Source organism: Papio anubis, chromosome 2 (genome assembly GCF_008728515.1).
Source record: "Papio anubis isolate 15944 chromosome 2, Panubis1.0, whole genome shotgun sequence".
In the NCBI taxonomy this organism is placed as follows: domain Eukaryota; kingdom Metazoa; phylum Chordata; class Mammalia; order Primates; family Cercopithecidae; genus Papio; species Papio anubis.
Window position 1 is genome coordinate 152,317,781 of NC_044977.1, and position 21,251 is coordinate 152,339,031.

Consider the following 21,251-nt stretch of genomic DNA (forward strand, 5'->3'; position numbering starts at 1 on the left):
CCCCATCAGTACTGTTTGTCTTGAAGGAGAGGCTAATTTAATAATTACAATAGTTGATTTACAACAGTGGTCCCCAACCTTTTTGGCACCAGGGACCGGTTTCGTGGCAGACAGACAATTTTTCCACAGACAGGAGGGGGTGCATTTCAGGATCAAACTGTTCCATCTCAGATCACCAGGCATTAGAGTCTCATAAGGAGCACGGAACCTAGACCTACCACATGCACACTTCACAACAGGGTTTACGCTCCTGTGAGAATCTAATGCATCACAGAGCTGACAGGAGGCAGAGTTTAGGCGGTAATGCTCGCTCACTCACCCACCCACTGCTTACCCCCTGCTATGCGGCCCGATTCCTAACAGGCCACAGACCGGTTGGTTGGGAGACCCCTGGTTTAAAAGCTTGTTCTTAATGCCTTAATGGAGCATGGGAAGGAAATTTTAGACTTCCTGTCTTTTGGATACTTGCTGATAAACTGGACTTGAGACCAACAAGGTAATGACACCTGATTGGTGACTGCACCTGAATACACGATGTTTGCTATGACTTACAGATGATAGAAAGTTGGAAGGTTTTATATTTGACTCCCTTTTCTTTGCCCATTTACTGCTAATAGTCTTATGTGCAAAATGAGGGATTGGACTAGATGATCTCTACTTCCCATCCTAGTTGAGTAGATTACCAACAGCTAAGTTTACACTGCTGCAGCTAGTTTTCTTCTTTTGAAATGATTCTTGTTCATTCCCAACTTTGCAAAATTCCTTTCTTTTTGACATATCTGTTTATATTTACATTTCCAGTTTTACTAGTTACTTGAGTTTAGCATTAGCAAGCTTCCATTATCCTAATAAACAGTAAGAATTCTGTCACTGACTATCTTATCTGCCAGGTTTGTTCTTACCAGTTACTTTAATGGCTCCTTAATTATTCCATCTTCTCATTAAATAGTGGGGTTTCTAGTTTGAGAGAGAAATGATTTTCTCTGTGAATGTGTGTACACTGTGTATGTGTGTGTGTATATATATAAAACATATATACATTTTTGTATGCATAAATGACATATGTATGTAATTTTTAAAAATCTGTTTAGGGCTTCAAGCAGCAAGCTCTTACAGTATCCACAGATCCTGAGCATCGTTTTGAGCTTGCTCTTCAACTTGGAGAGTTAAAAATTGCATACCAGTTAGCAGTGGAAGCAGAGGTATGTACTAATTCATGATTTTTCATAACTGATGGAAAAGTCAGTAGGTACTTCTATGTGTTTGGTATAATGTTTTGTTATTAAAGTTTTCCCAAATGCAAATTAGTGGCTCATTTTGGTGAAGTTATTGTCTCTGATATTTTTAAAAGATGTATTATGTTAAACTTTGCATAAATTGATTACATTGGAGATATTCTTAGCACTCTAAGAAAAATTGTTTTCATATCTTAAGTGAGACATATTTTGCAAGGTAAGATGTAAAACAGTATGTAAACTAGTCTGGAAAGCCTAAGAGTACGGACATAGCAGTCATTTGCCAGAGTCTGAAACTAGCTAAAAATACGTTGGTTTTGAAAAGGGGTTTTGAAAGACAGCCCAACCCGTTTGTCTTTTGGTATTGAATAGAGCAGGCAGTCAGAGAAGGACAGTGCTGCCTTGGTGGCACTCACCTTGAGCAGCAGATGCTCTTAGCACATCTGGTCTAAATGTTTGAGCTAAATGAGCTGTTCAGGGAGGCTCAAGTGGGAGAAATGTTAATACCATTTTTGTAATGATATTTTTATAGATCTTTGTATATTGAGGCTCCCAATTGTGGTTTAAGACTAGCATTTATTGGTAAATTAATTTCGGATGTGCAAAATAAATTTTAGCTATGTTAAGATCATCTAAACATGCAGCATTTTGAGTTTTGAAAAGCTACAAGTGAGACATAATATTATTGTGAAATATTTAAAGACATAAACAGTTCTGTATGCTTTCAAAAAAGCGGTATTAAATCACTTGTTAAAATAATTGCAGTCTAATTACCTTAAAACTCCAGTGAGATGGTTTTACTTTTCCTGTGTAATTATAAGATAAAATATAATGGGTTGATTATAATTATTCACACATCATTAAAACTGATTTGTTTAAATTCATTTTGTATATGTGAATAATTTCCGTTTCCTGAATTGTACATTTTAGCCATTCTTATTTTGATAGAGCCAACTTAAGCACAGCTCTCTCTCTATATAAGTATCTTCCATTGTCCACACAGTTAACAAAATAATGTTGGAAATGTAAATGCTTATTTCTAAAGATATTTTAACTTGGAAACTCTTTTCTTACAGTCAGAACAGAAATGGAAACAACTTGCTGAACTTGCCATTAGTAAATGTCAGTTTGGCCTAGCCCAGGAGTGCCTGCACCATGCACAGGATTATGGGGGCCTGCTGCTTTTGGCCACTGCCTCTGGAAATGCTAATATGGTGAACAAGCTAGCAGAGGGTGCGGAGAGAGATGGCAAAAATAATGTGGCATTCATGAGCTACTTTTTACAGGGCAAGTGAGTATTAATTTAAAAGATTAATTAATTCTACACCGAGGATGGTTTTTGGAGAGGCATGTGAAGAATGAGCCCTAGAGAGAACTGATGAATGGCTAAATGGTGTTGAATAGACCGGGCAGTCAGAGCAGGACAGTGCTGCCTTGGTGGCACTCACCTTCAGCAAGAGATGCGTTTAGCACATCTGATCTAAATGTTTGAGCTAAATGAGCTGTTCAGGGAGGCTCAAGTGGGAGAAACGTTAAACACCTTTCTCAACAGTCCTGCCAGTTAATGGTGGAAGCATTTTATTTTATGATTGCAGCAGGCTATTGAGCTGCTGTAGTAGGTACCTGAAGGGCAGGTGATTTTACCCAAATTGGATAATTTTGATCCATTTATGGCAAGAACAAAAGGGGATAAGTATGCCAGCTACTTTTAGATTTGAGCACACTATAAAGCATGAAGATGTCTCGTATTTTTAAGTCTGAGTTAGCATAAACCAAATTATTTGGACATTAGTTGGTAGTATTATGAAATAAAAAACAAAAGTATTCTTTTCTTTTTTTTTTTTTTTGAGATGGAGTCTCACTCTGTTGCCCAGGCTGGAGTGCAGTGGCATGATCTCGGCTAATTGCAGCCTTTGTCTCCCTGGTTCAAGCCCTTCTCCTGCCTCAGCCTCCCAAGTAGCTGGGATTACAAGCATGTGCCACCACACCCGGCTTGGATTTTTAATAGAGACGGGGTCTCACCATGTTAACCAGGCTGGTCTCAAACTCCTGACCTCAGGTGATCTGCCTGCCTTGTCCTCCCAAAGTGCTGGGATTATAGGTGTGAGCCACCGCACCTGGCCTGAAAGTATTCTTTAACCTTCCCCTACATACTGATTATTTGTTTACAATCCCATACTTCGCCATGGAACTTTGAATGTGCACCCCATTGTATGTATGTGAATGTATTTATGAATTTATATGCCTGTAAGAATAGACCCCACTATTCCTTATCCATAATTCAAAAATCCAAAAATATTCTGAAAACAGTTTTTTATAACTGTTTGGATGGCAAGACCTGAGCTGAACTCTGTTTTCCTATTTTTAGTTGCTTTTATACCAACTTGGTACATTTTTATTGCATTTAACATTCCTGCATAAGTACTGTTTGTGGCTTTTTCATGCTGAGGATGTGAGGTAATACATAGCATACATACGGTATCACCTTTCGAAAATCCAAAAAGTTCGGAATTCTGAAACACATTGTCCACTTCATAAAACTTGCACAGAAAAAAAATGAAATTAAAATAGAAAAAATAAGACTTTGGTATTCTGCTGGGCACCACTGGCTTGTCTGGCCCTTCCCATGTTGGAGACACTACCCTATATATTTGTCTTGTGGAACTGAATTTCTGCTGGCATATATCCTTATGCCTTTAATATTTGCTAATCTAACCTGCCTTAACTCCTCTTGAAAAGCCCCTTTAGGTTCTTAGGAATTATTAAAATTAAGTAGATTCAAAGTAGTCAGGAAAGCTGTCTTATCCCTTATACCCTTGGAGTGTGTTATGTAACAACCATTAAAAGACAAGTGACAGAAATGAGATGTATGCGTGAAAATTGGGGAGATTTTTGGCTTTGCAACACTAAATTTCTAAATTTCGTTTCTTTTTATCGTGCCATTATTATAGTGTTTATTCTTGGTAACAGTAACTTTCCTTTTTAATGTTTAGGGTTGATGCCTGCCTAGAGCTCTTGATTAGAACTGGACGGCTGCCAGAAGCTGCCTTCCTGGCCCGAACTTACTTACCCAGTCAGGTTTCAAGGTACAGACTTTTAATTTTAGGAAGAAATGTTTCCAATAAAAAGAGAGCAGACTTACTTAGTCTCTGTTCGGTTCCATGATGTCTATAATAGGGTAGTGAAACTCTGGAGAGAGAATCTCTCAAAAGTCAATCAGAAAGCAGCAGAATCCCTTGCTGATCCAACAGAGTATGAAAACCTATTCCCTGGATTAAAAGAAGCCTTTGTTGTGGAAGAATGGGTGAAGGAAACACATGCTGATCTGTGGCCAGCCAAACAGTACCCACTTGTCACGGTGAGTGGCCAGGATGTCAAGCTTCATTTATTGTAACTACAGGGTGGAAGTACATTCATGACTTCAGATTTTGAACTGCAGTAAATACTTTTTTTAAAATTAAGAGCTGATATCTGAGATTTAGGCCAAGTTCATAGATAAATTATGATTTCAAAATATCTCATTTCATCATTGCTTTATTCTCCGATAGCCAAATGAAGAGAGAAACGTCATGGAAGAGGCAAAAGGCTTTCAGCCCTCAAGCTCTACAGCTCAACAGGTCAGCAGAGGACTTCATGTGATAACTTTGGCTGAGATGGTTCACTTTTAAACATCATCTCCCACTTCCTAATTCTGATCATCCTTCTCTTGGGGGAAAACTTTAAATTCCTGAGTAAATTCCCTTGTCTTCACATATATCTTCACTTGGGGTTTCAGGAACTTGATGGGAAACCTGCTTCTCCTACTCCAGTTATTGTGGCCTCCCACACGGCCAACAAAGAAGAAAAGGTAGGTCAGACATCATACTCAAACCTCCCTCTACCCCATCCTCCTCCCCATCAATATTTGGAGAATACATAGGCCTCTGTGGTTTAAGTGACAGAATCAGGTTTCAGAGCAGGGGCTTTGAAATGGGAAGATGCTTTTCTTGACTATTAAGAAAATTTTAGTTCCCACTTTGGATCATGAACCCACGGATAACTTTCCTTTAACAGTACTGTAAAACTTAATTACCCTCTTTTGTTTGCAGAGTTTACTCGAACTAGAAGTAGATTTGGATAATTTGGAATTAGAAGATATTGACACAACAGATATCAATCTGGATGAAGATATTTTGGATGACTGACTGTAATGCTTTCCATTTACCTGACTAAACAGATCATTATTATATATAGGTATTGATTGCTACCCTGACCACAGTGCTTTGGACTATGAGACATTTCTTACATTTTTATATGTAAATACTGTGGACCACTGGGAGCATAATGCCCACATCATCTTAAGAAGAGTTTATGTGCAGCATTTAAATCACTGTGTTTTCCTTGTTAACTAAAACAGACATGGGCTTTGATTTTTTTCATACTATTAGACCGTATCTCATAAAACCTTTTGAATTAATGGAAGATACTTTTGTTTCCTTTCTCAGTAATGAAAATAGGCTTCTAGTTTTAGAAGGCTGAGCCGCAACTACACCTTGCCTAGGGATCAGCCCCACTCTCTTTTCTTTGCATAACTAAATCTGCATTTTCAAATGCTGTCAATCACATTTTTCTTAGAGCTGAATATCCATGCTGTAATTCTCTAAACCCTTTTTCTTGACCTCATTGCATCATTCCACAAGTCTTGCCCCAATTTTATCTAGCAGCTACCCATTTCTGGAGTCAGGATGTGAAACCTCTGTTCCTCTGACCTCATTAAGCTGGGGTCTGTCCAAATTACCGTCTACCCTATTTGGTAACACACACAAAAAAACAACTTTTTAACTGTACACTCATCTAACATGATTCAAAAAATTCATAACTGGGCACTCAAATATCCTTGTAGCCTAGGAAAGTGAGTAGGGTAGTAATTTTTGCTTTGTAGGGAGAACTACAAATTGATACCTTTTAATCTGGCCATTTTTTAACGTTTAGCTCAATATTAACAGAGAAATGTAGTCAGTATTTAGTAAAATAAATGTATTTTTAAAATATTTTTAGGAAGCTGCAGAATGGCGACTGAGTGCTTCTTGATAAGTTTGCAGTGTTAGTTCTATATAGGCTCCCTTCTGTGCTTCTGTTTTTGCAAAGACCTGTTTAAATTAAAAAGTAAAGTTTTAAAACAATAGGACATATGCTATTTATAAACTTTTTCAATTTTGAGACATCATTAGCATTTCTGTAGTAGCAAAGAGTCCTACTTAAAAAGGTCTTTCAAATTTCACAATTTTTCCCGATTATACACTAATAAACACACATGGACAGAAAAACAATACCCAACACATTTCAAGCAATACTAATTCTAAACACCAGAAGTATCCAAGTAAGACCCTGACATTGTATTAATATTAATACTTCCTGCTAGATCAAAAACCATTAGGTTAGAGAGAATTCTGGAGGCTAAAAGTTACCAAACTGATTTTTCACTTTAAAGAATATTTTCTCCAAAAACATTGTGCTTTATCAGGTTCATAAAATCAGTACTGTGGTTTCTCTCTACTCTTCCTAGGATGTCATCACAGGTCATTGTTTCCTTAGTAAAACTTACAACTGTTTTGCAGCATGCAAACAGTATTACCAGGATAGAAGCCAGTTCCACAAAACCACATATATTCTGGGTATTAGAAGAGATGAAATTACACAATCTCCTCCCCTTCCCTTCCTGAAAAAATCATCTCAACTCTTAGCATTTACAGATAAATGTATATAAGCCCATGGAGTTGAGAGGTATGCAGCTCCAAAATGAAGGACAACTAAGGCTTGGTGATATACAAGCATCACACTCTCCACTTCTTGACACATGCCCATTTCCCCCGATGTGATGTGACCACACAAAGACAGGAAGCTGCTCTGGGGGACATGTGCTACTTAGTCCTCTACCCTGTCGTGCTGGTGACTTGAACGCCTCAGATGCAGCTCAGCCCTTCCAATGCTCCAAAGAACAAGGGGGCTGCTCCCTGCACTGTCGGAACTTCTCTGGACTCCAGCTGCTAGCACCACATCACTCAACCTACTTTACTGCACTCTAACCCCCTCCCCTGTTTCTGTCCAGGCTGAAGAAATAGGGGGACAAATCATACTGATGTTTTCAAGACCACAGATGTCCCATATTCACAAATCTGTTTAGTTACCATTAATTATGACCCAATTCTGAATTTTTCCCAACTCAATTACTATCAGAAAACAACCAATATGGAAAAAAAAACTTTACCTTGATTAAATTTATTCCCTCAGCAGCCTGATCCTTGGCCTCTTGAGCCGACTGGCCGTCTGGATGGAGTATGTGATACAGCTGGACCAAGCTGGTTGCGTCATCGATTCTGAGAACGAAAGGGTTTAATGTTATCTAGGGGTTTTCTTCATTTGATTCACAGTCCTGTAAAAGTGTGTGCCAACTTCAAACTACATTTCAGACTTTCCTCAGGCTGGGGGTATTGGGGAAGGACCTTCACTTTTACAGTTTCAAAAAGTAGTCACTGCAGGAAGTGTCCAATTTATGAAAGTGAATATATTCCAAATGTGGCTATATCCTTTTTGGAAAAAGAGCATCATTTCTCACAGAAACAACATTCCTAATGGTAGATAATTTCCACGCCAGCTCACTTCACCAGCATGTAATAGTCTAACCCAACTCAGAGGACAGAAATACAGCTTCATCCCACATAAGCAGGAGGGTGGTGGTCACAGGGAGCTCAAAGTCACTTGCCTCTAAGTGACATCTGCTAACAGAGACAAATGCCTCTACAAGAGCCCCCCTAAGGTTCCAAGGAAAGACTTTCAGGCCACCAGACTATTCACAGGAACGGATTAGTAAAATAACTAGCATCCTAGTGAAGCAAATTTGAAATCATACACACACATCAGACAAAAAGGAAAATCGGGTTCTACATCAGTAATCTAACTTCAGCATCACACAACTACCAATGAAAAAGCCAGAACAAGAATTCAGTTCTTCTGGTTTGTACTTCTCAGAAATGTATAAACAATTTTTACCAACATTAAAACTTTCCTAGCAAAACCAAACAATCACTATCTTCTCACACTGCTGACATTTTCCCACCATTTGCCATTTCATCACTGGAGGGCATATAAAAATAACATGCAAAATGCTTGTGCTCTTGAGGCTCTGCTATATACACTAAGTGAACTACTGGCTTCCAGTTGGGAATGGAGGGCTGAGGACACCCTAATTCAGTGCTAGCTTCCGCAGCTAGCACTCTTCAGCCTTCCCTGTGTTCCCTTTACCTGAGCTGAGGGATGAAGGGCAGGGTGACAGTGGGAGTAAGTATAGAATTCCTCAAGCCTTGGAAGCCTTAGAGAAATGCTCTGGGCTTATCCTGAGGCTCATGTACCCTAAAGGCCATCTCTTGGGAAAACAGCTGTTGGTATAGTAAAGCTTTTTTGGGGGGCGAAATAAAAAATATTCATTACAAATCTATTGTGCTTGTTATAATCTAACAAAGTCTACTAAATGTAGCAATGAAATGTCTCCCCAATAAAAAATTAAAATTCCCTTTGGAGCTTAGGCGTGTGGCCTTATAAACAGCTTAACTGGATTGCTACCTGTTGGTATGTTCAGGGCTTCATTAGGTTCATGCTGAAGTATAATGCCTGTGCCTCACAGAACAATTTAAATTTAGCTTAACACCCCACCCATACTTCAAGAGCAAATAAATTATATTTCAAAAAGATTTTAAAAGAATCTCAATATAAAAACTAACAGTGGGACTTGAGTCTGGAATAAATGTGTGCAGAATCCTAATTCTTGCCTGAGCTTCATTCAGTGAGGATATGCACCCTCTACTGTCCAGCCTGGGATTTGCAGTAAGCTCACTTATCTGTTCAGAATGACCACAGGAGGGCCTTTACCTAGGAATAGCAGGAAAAGCTAAGTACCCAAACTTCCCTCCCAGTAAGCATGAATTGCTTCAGATGTAAAGCTTACATGTGATGAGTAACACTATAATATCATTTATTAATACACCCCAATAAAGAACTTTAATTTTCAAACATTTCTGTATTGCTCTAATTTTTTATAAGAACATACTGTTTTAATAATAAAACAACTTCAGAATGATTAAACTCAAGAAACTTTATAAGTAGAAAATTCATTCACAGGAGATAATGCACATGAAGGCAAGTCACTTGAGCGTCCCCATCACCACAGCCCCAGTTATGGGGTATGAAGGTGTATTTCTGCCCTCTGATTATATTGCACTACATATGCTGGTGAAATGGGCTGGCCTGGAAATCATCATCATTAGGAATGTTGTTTCTATGAGACATGATGCCCTTTTTCCAAGTATGGGCTGTATTTTATTCTGAAGATAAGTTCTGTGGAACTTTCAGTTCTACATGCCTTACCTTTGTGTATATGGTTTGTATTACATGTTAGGATACTCTGGGAGTCAAAATCTAACAGTCTGAAGGTGGCAGTAATCTCAAAACTGTCTTGTAGTTCAGACTTTTGAGTCCAGCAAGGGCTTTTTGTAGAAAGCTGATTTTCTTACTACAGCCATGCTACTTCCTTGTCATTTTGGCCTTCCTAAATCAACTGATAGAAAGATGCTCAAAAACTATTTTCTCTTCAGTTTTATTACAAGTTGTATGATTATTTCCAGCTAGAAGCCTGGGAGCACACCAGCTTATGCTAAAATACAACAGATATTTTTTTGTTTCACGCTACTCTGAAAAGCAGCTTTTTTGATGCCTTAAAAATCTTGTAAAAGCAAGGGTATCAAAAGTATTTTCATAAGTTAAAGGATGTGTTTACTGAAAAGCCCTAGAAATAGTTCTACCAGAAAATAAGCACAGAGCTTATTTCTACTTCTTTACATTTCCTATTTAATCCTCCTTTCAGAATCTGGAAAGTTCACCAACCTAGGAGCATTGGTGACCTCAGGATAAGTTATTATTGAGGGTTTACAGTACAGATCCAAAGCCACTTACTCTTTCAAGAGTCTAGCACTGTTTATATAAAAGCAAAAACTAGGAGAGCTAGGTTATTATACTAAAAGAAAAACTCCATAAGCTGAGGTAAGCAAGCACTAGACAGTACACTGTTATCATTGGAAAATACCATAGCTTAAATACAGATGAACTGTTAGGGCAATAAGAATGATTCTTTCACTTACTAAGATCATACTTACAAATCTCTCTGAATCTGGTCAATCAGCAAACCATCAATCTTTTTATTATTTACAAAATACCACACCATTCCACCAAAGTATCTTGTTGAACGTAAAAGGTCATATTTTCCGTGTTTATCTATATCTTCATAGGTCTTGTGATGAACCTATCCACATAAAATGCAACTTTTCAGAAACATGAACATAAAAAGATGTATGCAGCATTATTCAACGTACACTGATTAGCATGAGTGCTGCCCAAGCAAGTAAAACCACGTCTACTTACAGTTGCCTCCATATCATTAACCAATAGGTATAATTTAAACCATTCCTAGTACAACCCACCTTAGGGGAGGAGGAGGATTCTACTAAGAAAGAATTTTGGCCAGGCACGGTGTCTCATGCCTGTAATCCCAACACTTTGGGAGGCTGAGGTGGAAGGACTGCTTGAGCAGTCCTCATCTCTAGGAAAATGTTTTAAAAAATTAGTTGGGCATGGTAGGCCATGGAATAAGACCCTGTCTTTAAAAAAATAAAAAAGAGAAGAATTTGTCTAAATGACAGCAAGTCTGTGCCTTCTCTACTGTAGAAGTATGTGGCAGCCTGGAGCAAGATACCAAACATAGCCATATTAATTACTTTTTGGCAGGCCAACTGTAATTTATTATGCACCAATTATGCATATAGAGACCACTGGAAATAATGTAGCGCCCACTTCTTGGTCACTATTGGAGAAAATTAATCAAGAATATCTTTTCACTACTCTCCCTTTCCCCTATCCCTCCCATCAACTACCCTTTTCTACCAGCTAGCTCATTCCATCTTACTAAAAGTCCTTCAGTCCTCCTTCCAGATTGATCTTCTTAAATGAAGGTTCTAATGGGGGCATTCCTCTGTTCAAAAGGCTTTCAAAGGTCTGCTGACTGAATTCCAGATTCCTCAGCCTAGCATCTGAGGTCACCTATGATGTGGCTGCATCTACCTTCCTAGCTTAATCTTGAATCACTCCCCTACATATACATGCCACAACATTTCCTGCACTTCTAGAACCCTCCTTAACACCCCTATGAAGTCTTTCTTCAAAGAATTTGTAATCTTTTAATGTCTACCATTTTAGGCCTGAGGAGATAATTATCTGTATACGTACTAGCACCTTTGCCCACAGCCATATCTGGACTGCTGGCTTTGGCACAGCATACCCTATCCTAGTTCGTGGCATCACCTATACGCCCAAAACAATACCTTACATATAGAAGGTACTAATGAATACTTACTGAGCTGTAAGACAAACACACTGTACTTTGGCAAAAGTTTAGTAAATAATTTGATTCCTATATGGTAAACTTTTTAAGAGAATAGACTTTGTCATCAAACTTGGGTTATCAAACTACCCTACCACTTAGTAGCTATGCAACTTTCAGCAAGCTACTTAACTCTACAAGCTTAAATTCCTTCATCTTTAATCAAGGGTAGTTGTGATGATAAAATATATATCTGGCACACATCTGTACTCAACAGATTTTCAGGTATTTCTCTTCCCTTTCCCCTGTATCAAAACTTATAACCAAATTCGTTGGCTAGATTAAAAATCAGACTCATAACCATACTTAAGCCTACATTTTAGAAACTAAAATATACTCACCTTGATATACTCAGCGGAATCTGGCTCAAACTGGGCAAAGCAGAGATTGAGGACATCAACATGCCTGTCCTGACTATACATAGTCTAAAAACCACACAGCAGAGTTAGCATCACATGAGAACACTGAAGTTCAGCACCTGTTCTGATGCCATGACAGGCCTGCCCACCCACACACTGGCCACTCCGTGCTCATGAAGAAGCATAAAGAAATAACACAGGCTTTGTAATTGTCACACCTAGATTCAAATTCCAGCTAAGCCAATTAGGAAAGAACCCTAGTACAACCCATCTTAGGTGGGAAGGAGGATTCTATTAAGAAAGAAGTCAGCCGGGTGTGGTGGCCCACACCTGTAATCCCAGCACTTTGGGAGGCGGAGTGGCGGGCGAACCATGAGGTCAGGAGTTCGAGACCAGCCTGGCCAACATGGTGAAACCCCGTCTCTACTAAAAATAGAAAAATTAGCCGGATGTGGTGGCGGGCACCTGCAATCCCAGCTACTCGGGAGGCTGAGGCAGGAGAATCGCTTGAGACTGGAAGGCAGAGGTTGCAGTGAGCTGAGATCCCGCCACTGCACTGCAGCCTGGGCGAAAGGAGCGAAACTCTGACTCAAAAAAAAAAAACAAAGAAGTCAAGTTACCATTAGAAATGTTTATCTGGATCAAGGCACAAAGCCAACTGGTTCTACAAATAAATCGCTGCCACTGGCTCTAAAATATAAAACCTAAGTCACCTTACCCTAAGATTTTCTTCCTTGAAAATTATTGGTGTCAAAACTTTACGACCTTCTTTTGGGAAATAAATTTGTATCATCCGGTCCCGTTCTTCCCAAGAGGCTTTGCGTAGTGTGCCACTTGGTTCTCTAACGACAATAAAACGCTCCTAAAATAGAAAAACATAATCAAGGATGCGTTTGTGAGGACTTATTTTTAGTTCCTGTGTCCCACTAAGGCCATTATAAGAATAATTTGCAATCAACAATATAAAATGCAATCATGCATATGAGTTCAATGATAATTTTAAACCTCAAAGACTTGGCAAGGTTTGATACTTCCTTCACTAATCACTGCTGTGCATCTGACAATCAGAAATCTAAAATGAAAGTATTCAGTAAGTACCAACTATAGTCCTAACGTGAGTTCGATACAAAAAAAGCTAAGCTGAGATTCATCTATATGCATTTTAGAGGAAAGAAGTGCTATGACCTTTCCAAACTTTCATTTCTCTATCCCAAAATCTCATCTAAACAGATTTTACTACTTTATGATCTATGTTTAAAGTCCTTGGGATAAAAGGAAAAAACCCAAGAATGGGGAGTCTTATTTCTACACTTCTATGATTTCTCATATTGGCATGAGACGTAAACATGTCTGAGAGGCTGTCTGGTCCACCTGTCTGGTCACTTCGCTCTTCCAACTGCCAAGTCCCAGGCCATGGGATCACTTCCTCCTCTAAACTCTACCTACTTTTTATACCATTCAACTGGAAATTTATGCTGGGCAAGATTTTTGGCACCCCTCAGATATTATAATATAACTGGAAAAGGGCAGGAAATGTGTATTATAATTTTTTGCAATACCCAGAGTGGCATATATGGAGCCTCACACACTGCTGATAATTGATACACACCTGATTAATGTATAAATTAACCAAACCATACTGACTCTCAACTTTTCAGAGGTGTAGGAGTCTCTAAATATGTTCTCAAGATAACATAATTAAAACTTTCATCAACAGTCAATCAGAAAAAAAAAGCACATGCCAACGTAATACAATTTTTCCTCAGAAGGATTTTGGTAATTTGAGAAACCTGAATTCCAAGTTCCTTTCTCCTCCCTTTCAAGTTACAAAATGCTTCCCAACCAGCCTTTGTAGCACTGCAAACATATATTAAAGCATCACAAAACAAAAACTAATTAAAATTGAAACTCTGTGACTCATGTTCATTATGTCAAGTATACAGATGGCTGGTGTTGAACACAGCTCAAATCATTTTCTAACCATAATCATGTATAATAAAAGATTAATATGGAGTGGACCTTCTCCCAAACTCAGCCTTCTATAGTGTTCTAATGCATTCTGTGGGCTGAACTGTAAACTACTCTCTTTTTATTCTTTACTTGCAAAGGCTCAAATACAAAACTGATATATTTCTAAAATGCCAGAGTGTTCTTTTAAATTTGCAATCAAGGAAAGAGGAGCCAGAGAATAACAATCACAACAGAAGAAGTGGTGACGCCTGAAAATTATCTGAGAAACATCTGTCATTCTTACTGAAAATTCTGGAAAGTGAAAATCCTTTAGGATGATTGAGTTTCTTGGCATCATCAAGGAATTTATAGGACAGAAACATTCTATCTTCTCAAAAAGCTTCAGCTAAAGAAATCCATCTAACTTAGGCAAAAAGAGTCTCCAGATTCCACTGCCTTGTAGATTTTTATCCATTTGTGGTTTGGGATGGGTTTCTGTCTGTATCTGTGTACCCCTTGTTCTGCCTCAGCACATCTGGAATCTGGAAAATATTGTGCCTATTATCTGCTGAGAAATGGTAGCATCATAACATGGGGCTGGTCTGCATTTCTCATGCCTCTTATAGTGTGTCTTCCAGAAGGGTCTCACCCAGTCAGAGGAAATCTGGTTTGGACGCATCAGAGACAGCCAGGTCACATCATCTCTCAAGCCCTTCTCCACATGGTATTTCAAACAAAGATCATTTTGCAAGTAGACATATACTCACCCGGTGTGGTATGCTATATGATATATCAGTAAACACATATTTGGTTGTTTCTGTTCCTTCCAAAATCGTATCTTCAGCTAACACATCATTTATTGGTACTCGCTCTTCCAGAACCGGTGGCATTTTTAATCGTACTTTAGCTGCCTCAACTGCCTGTCTTGTAGCCTAATGAAAGAAAATATTTATTAAGGAAAGCCACAAGGTTACATAACAGAAGGATCATCTGACAAAAGCAGATACTAATAAAAAATACAAAAAACTTCAAAGAAAAGAAGCTGTAGCCACAAATCAGTGAGTAAAACACCAAACCTGGACTTGTGAGCCCTGGCCTTTGCCTCTGCGATGTGGCTGAGACCACCAGCTATAGGCTCAACCATTATCAAAACCACAAAGGAATGCTTTGAGCAAAGCCAGGCTACAAAAGCTGCTCGAAACAGAATAAAAGAATGCAGTTTTTGGGTGTTTACTATGTGCCAGATATTGTTCAAATAGTCTCAATGTATTTGGCTCATTTAATGGCCTCAATTACCTTATGAGTTAGGTGCAATTGTTATCATCTACATTTTACATAAGAAAAACCAGAGGCACACAGATGTTAAGTAAATTGCTAGGAAATTGCAGCACTGGTATTTGAACCTAGACAACCCAACTTCAAGCCCATTCTCTTAACCACTGACTACACTGCTTCATGCCATACTGTTAACAGCGGTTACCTCTAGGAGGTGAAAAGGGGGACTTTTACTCTTCATGTAATCTACTACTGAAGAGAGAGATATATATTTTGCTGACTATAAATTACTTTTGAATCAGAAAGATGAGTATTAATGCTTTACATATTCATACATCAAAGTGTTTTCCACAAAGCAGTACCCATGGTACTGAGGAGGACACTGGTGCCTGGAAAACATCCTGTTTCCATGCAGGATCTCACAATATCCCCAAAGCTTCAGCTCCAAGGCAGATCACAGTAGATGTTTCTCCAGGAAGGAAGCTGGAGCAAGCAGGACAAAGGAAGGGTGCTCAGGCTGGCTTGAGAGGACAGAGGATACTCTCTGAATACCCAGACCTGATCCATACGCCCTAGTCTGCTCAATTCCAGCCATGCTCCCTGCCCCTCTCTGGCTGACTACTCACATTTCTTTTCTCAGTCCTATGCCTGGTACTACCTTTCACTAATGCCTATGGAAGAATAGCTATAAGCATCTGGAGGGGCCTCTAGAAATGTTGTTAAACCCCTTAAAGAAAGGTACTCTAACAATATTCCTGCATTCACGTACCTCTTCCAACTGTGCCTGAGTCATTAGCTTATAGGTTGGTGGCTTCAGTTCTTGTACAGCTGGTTTAAAAGTCTTCTGCAAGTTCAAGCCTGTCATTTTCGTGAGTATGCTTTGAACTTCCTCATCCATAAATGTAGGTTTCTTGGTCTCTGGGCTACCAGATTCTGCTAAAATGGACTTTAGTAAATAAGAAGCTGACAAAAACGACAAGCTAACAAGACTTCTAAATAGAAAAGTAAGTTAACAATAAAAAGCATTAGCACAATGTCTACCTTGGCACTGCAAAATGCTAATACCTATGAGATGCATTCATTCATTTCTTCATTTAAGATTTACTGATCTTTCATTATGATAAGGAGATAGACTCAGTCTCTGCCAAAAGGACAGGCTATTAGAGGAAGTAACAGGAATAAAGTAATTAATGTAATAACTGTAATGGTTGCTGCCACTTACAGAGTTGTCTCCTATATGGCAGATATAACATACATTTTCAGGAATGCTTATAACCACTCACAAAATAGGTACTGATAAATCCAATTTCATAAATGAGGATGCTGAAGCCTACCAAAAGACAACTAGCTATTAAGTGATAGAGTCAAAATTTAAACCAAGGTTTGTCTGGTTCTGGTTCCTAGATGGTTTCCAATTTATCATAGTGCTCCTCGGTATAAGTGGGAGGTGTGGGGAGACATAATGTGAGAGGTATGGTATACAGGAGAGGTATGGGGCTTGGGTGATTGCAGAGGAAGAAACTCAGCATAGCCTGAACTAGGGATGGGCGTGACAGGGTCAAAGAAAGCGTCCAAAGAGCCTAATCATGGCAGAGAAAAAAGGGAGGGAAAGTCTAGGCTAAGAGACTGCAGCTAGGAAAGAGAGACTTGGTTCACTGGACATGATACTGAAGAGGCCGTGTGGTATCATGGAAGAGCCTTTGACATAAGCAGAGAATCAAATCTTAGCTCTGCCTCATGCAGTTTGCCTACTGCTTTGCCTAACTTCTACTTCCATTTCCATTAGCAAAAAAGAAAGAAAAAGTCATTTGTTCCTAGTCACCTCTTCCTCTCCCAGTCCTACAAATGTTGGTATCCCTACAGATTCTGAACGATGTCCTTTTCTCCCTTCTCAGATTCCTACTCGATGATTTCTCCTATCCTCCCATGACTTTTACCTTTATATGCCGGAAACTCTAAAATCTGAATCTCCAGCGAAGATCACCTTCCATCCAATTACCCAAGCTCTCTCATGTACTTGAATACTGCCAAGTCAGAACCCATCAACTTTCCCTTGTCTCAAACCTGCATTTTCTACTGTTCCCTATTTCAGCATCATCCAGTAGGTCATACAGGCCAGAAATCTTAGTCATTCCTAAATTCTCCCTGATCCTCCAGATCTAGCCAATAGCAATAGTAATAACAATAGTAATCAAATAGCTGTAGTAATAACAACAGTAATTATAAGAGCTACCATTTATTAGCTATTTACTACATGCCAATACTGACTGAACTAAGTACTTTACACATTCAGCCCATTTAATACTCACAACAACCCATGAGGTAACACTACGATTATCCCCATTTTACAAAAAAACAAAACAAAACAAAACAAAAACACTGGCAGAGAATATACTGATTGTTTGCCTTCATAAATCTCATTTTAATCCTCCATTTCCCACTGCTACTACTCTAGTCAAGGCCATCCTCATCTCTTGCATCAGCCTCCCTTTCTCCATTCTGGCCCCACTACAGATCATTCTCCATAGAGCAACCAGAGTAATCTCTTTAAAATGTAATCAAGATTACTCCCAAGCTTAAAATTCACGAATGGCTTCCAACATCATTTAGAAAACATGTTAAGGTGGTCTGCTTACTTACACTATGTCTCTCACTAAGTGATGTGCTCTATGAAGACCAGAACCTTGTGTAATACTCATCTCTGGCACCCAGAGTTCCTTAGGGTATCCAGCACACAGCAGGTGCTCAACACTACTCTCTCCTCAGTCTCACCCATTCGCTCAGCTTTAGTTACCATTTTTACTCCGATGTTCCTTACTTTATATCTAACTCCATACTGAACAGATGACTCTCAAAGTCACCTCAAATTTAATGTATCCCAAATAGGTTTAATTCTGCCTCCTTTCCCATCTCCTGATCTCATCTACTCCTGCACTACCCCCCGCCCCAAAATAACGGTTCCAACAATTAATCTTCTCCATCTTGGTGTAAATGGGACAAACCTCTATTCCAGTCAAAAACTTAAGAAACAATCCTAATTTGTCCCTTTAAACTCATATCCAAAGCCTTAATCAAGCCTTATCAATCCTACCTCCAAAATGGGTTCCCAAATATCTGTGCTCAGTCTCATTTCTGGACATCTGCTATTGTCTCTTATGCTTGAGAAGCTTCTTGCTTTCTCCTTAGCATGGCTAACCAGCACTCGCTTTGGTCATATTTGTCAGGAACCCTTCCCTGACCTTCCAACCTAGTTTGAGTGCCTCTCCTGTGTGCGTCCCCTATCACAGCCTGGGTCACACTGCACTGCCAATTCCCCATGGACATGAGTTCCCATAGGGAAAGGTCTGTGTCAGTCTTAGTTTGCCATATCCCACGAGGCTTAGCAGAGTACTCTGCAAGGAGCGGAACTCAGGCACTGTAGCTGAGTGAGTGAACGAATGAACAGGTATGCAGGTGAGGACAAACTCCACAGGTACAGAAGGAAGACAGCTGAATCTGAGGAAGCGCTACGATACGTGTCGCAGAGGCTACCGCGTGGTTTTCGCCTGCCAGAAACAGGATCTACGTCTCCCAGAAGAACGCCCCAGCGAAAGTCCGGAAGGTCACTTACCGGCCTCGGAGCTGAACCGGCAGCGTGGCAGCCCCACCTCGAAAGAGCAAGGTAGCGGTTGGAGCAGGCCACCGTGCCAGGGCTGGATTCCAGCCCGGAAACAGACCCTTTTCACGCCTGGAGAACCCCTCAGGAGGTTCCACAGCGACACAGTGGTTCTGAGGGACGCCATGATTATCAGCGGCCACTTGCGCCGGAGGTGGCTGGGAGGGATTTCCGAGTCACGCCCGGTTCTTGCAGCATTCTGGGAAATGTAGTCTAGTTAAAGGCGGAGAGGGCCGGAAGTCTTCCGGGCCCTTGTAGATTGTTTCTTCTAAACCACTTATTCACAAGCAGATGGTGTTTATGTCCTTCCCTATGCATAAAGTTAAAACTTACACCTTTTTCCCTATATGCTCTTTTTCCTACCCGTTTCCACCGTTCTAAGTAACACATTTCCGGCCAGGCGCGGTGGCTCATGCCTGTAATCCCAGCAGTTTGGGAGGCCAAGGCGGGAGGATCACCTGAGGTCAGGAGTTCGAGATCAGCCTGGCCAACGTGGTGAAACCGCGTCTCTACTAAAAATACAAAAATTAGCCAGGCATGCTGGTGGGTGCCTGTAATCCCAGCTACTCGGGAGGCTGAGGCAGGAGAATCGCTTGAACCCAGGAGACGAAGGTTGCAGTGAGCCAAGATCATGCCATTACACTCCAGCCCGGGTGACAAAGAAAGACTTCATCTCAAACAAACAAACACTCTAGCCTGGGTGACAGAGTGAGGCTCTGTCTCAAATAAATAAATAAATAATGTATTCCACTTCCTGCTCAAAACTTCTCCCCCATCCTCAGGTTTAAATCCAACTACTTTTTAAATTTCTCCATCCACACTGCTCACACGCACCCTAAATCTAACTTCTGATTCCAAACCCCGATTACCACCACCACCACTTGCCACTGCCAATTCATACACCTGATTCTCTGTCTCATTACTTACTCCTTTCCTTTATAGCCCGTTTTACAATCTGTTATTTTGCTATTTATCTGCTTATTTCTTTTTCTCACCCCATGAAGACAGTGACTCTACATATTTTATTGCAATATCACCTAGCCTAGTACATCTATGTGCACAGTAAACTTTTGTTGAATAAATGAATGATTAAATGATTCTTTATATTTTTTCCAACTATCCAGGATGTGCAGGTCTTATCTTTCTCTAGACTATAGATTGGTGCCTGTGCTAAGCACTTATCCCAAGGCCTGGCAAAACAGGGTGTTAGTAACCTCTTGTTTGAATTAGCTGAATGAATAGACTCACCTTCCAGCCTCACCTATTTTCCCGCAAGTCAGCATTAACATTAACCATGCTGTTTATGAACTCATTCCCTATTTGGGAGGGGAAGGGAGAGCACTAGGTTTGGTGCCTATTTAGGCAAGTCTGCTGCCCTGCACATCCCAATGCTTACACATGATAGCAGGTGTCAGAGACTAGTGGTAGGATGAATGCAGGTGTCTCCCAGCCCATGCCTTTTCTCTGAAAATCAACCCTCTACTTTCTTCCCATAGCTGAGAGAGCAGGCCTCAGTGGCTATGTTTTTCCTGTAAACATCCTCTTGGACACAGCTGATTGGACACTTGGTGCAGTATGAATGAATCCATTGGCTGCTGTATTAGCATTAGTTTCCTGTGACTGCTGTAACAAACTACCATAAATATTATGGTTTAAAATAACAGAAATGTATTCTCTCACAATTCTGCATGAGAAATCTGAAATCAGTATTACTGGGCTGAGATTAAGGGAGCTCTGCTCCCTTTAGAGTCTATCTCTGGGGAAGAATCTGCCCCTTGTCTCTTCCAATTTCTGATGACTGTAAGCATTCCTTTGCCTGTGGCTGCATCATTTCAATCTCTGCCTCCATCTTCACATCAGCTTCTTTTCTTCTATTTGTGCCAAATCGTCCTTTGTTTTCTTCTTATAAGGCTGTATGTGATTGCATTTAAGGCCCACCCTGATAATCCAAGATAATCTCCATTTTAAAATCTTTAACTTAATCACATCTGCAAAGACCATGTTTCCATATAAGGTAACATCCACAAGTTCCACGGATTAGAGTGCAGGTATACTTGGGAGGAAGTAGGAGGACATTCTTCAGCCTACCCCAGATGACCAGGCACCAAGCAGTTTTTTTCTTAGTAATTCAAGCTACGAGACATAGACTCGTTGATGGTGGAAGCTTGAAGTGAGTAACTAAGTATTTAGGATTTGGGCTGAAGCAGCCTTTTTCAGCAATGTGCCTACTGATGAATGAGCAGGGAAAAGCCACTCTTCAGAGGAAGGCAGGAAAATGGAGCAGATCCTCAGAAGCAGAGATGGGAGAATAT

At 39.9% G+C, this 21,251-nt stretch overlaps 2 protein-coding genes across 5 annotated transcripts in view; one reads left to right on the plus strand and one right to left on the minus strand.

Annotated features, from left to right (window-relative positions):
* COPB2 (COPI coat complex subunit beta 2) overlaps nt 1-5,698 on the plus strand; it is a 34,019-nt gene extending 28,321 nt beyond the window's left edge. Inside the window, exons 16-22 of the mRNA XM_003895035.3 lie at nt 1,092-1,202; nt 2,312-2,526; nt 4,229-4,321; nt 4,413-4,593; nt 4,784-4,852; nt 5,011-5,082; nt 5,324-5,698. Coding sequence (XP_003895084.1) covers nt 1,092-1,202; nt 2,312-2,526; nt 4,229-4,321; nt 4,413-4,593; nt 4,784-4,852; nt 5,011-5,082; nt 5,324-5,419 — 837 coding nt within the window. The 3' untranslated portion in view covers nt 5,420-5,698. The remainder of the gene's footprint in view (nt 1-1,091; nt 1,203-2,311; nt 2,527-4,228; nt 4,322-4,412; nt 4,594-4,783; nt 4,853-5,010; nt 5,083-5,323) is intronic.
* A 465-nt stretch (nt 5,699-6,163) lies between these two features.
* Nucleotides 6,164-19,100, minus strand: MRPS22 (mitochondrial ribosomal protein S22). Of its 4 annotated transcripts, none has more exons than XM_003895037.4 (8): nt 18,895-19,100; nt 16,054-16,220; nt 14,777-14,941; nt 12,778-12,921; nt 12,042-12,125; nt 10,421-10,566; nt 7,483-7,591; nt 6,164-6,364 (listed from the first exon to the last, which is right to left on the minus strand). In XM_003895037.4, exons 1-8 carry the CDS (start codon nt 19,064-19,066, stop codon nt 6,269-6,271), a joined length of 1,083 nt encoding a protein of 360 aa, XP_003895086.1. In that variant the 5' UTR covers nt 19,067-19,100; the 3' UTR covers nt 6,164-6,268. The 4 variants fall into 4 exon arrangements, with proteins under 4 accessions (XP_003895086.1, XP_009199879.1, XP_009199881.1 ...); XM_009201615.3 differs by having other exon boundaries at nt 16,054-16,217; nt 18,895-19,091; XM_009201617.4 differs by lacking the exon at nt 18,895-19,100 and adding an exon at nt 18,376-18,816 and having other exon boundaries at nt 16,054-16,217.
* Between the last annotated feature and the right edge of the window lie 2,151 nt (nt 19,101-21,251).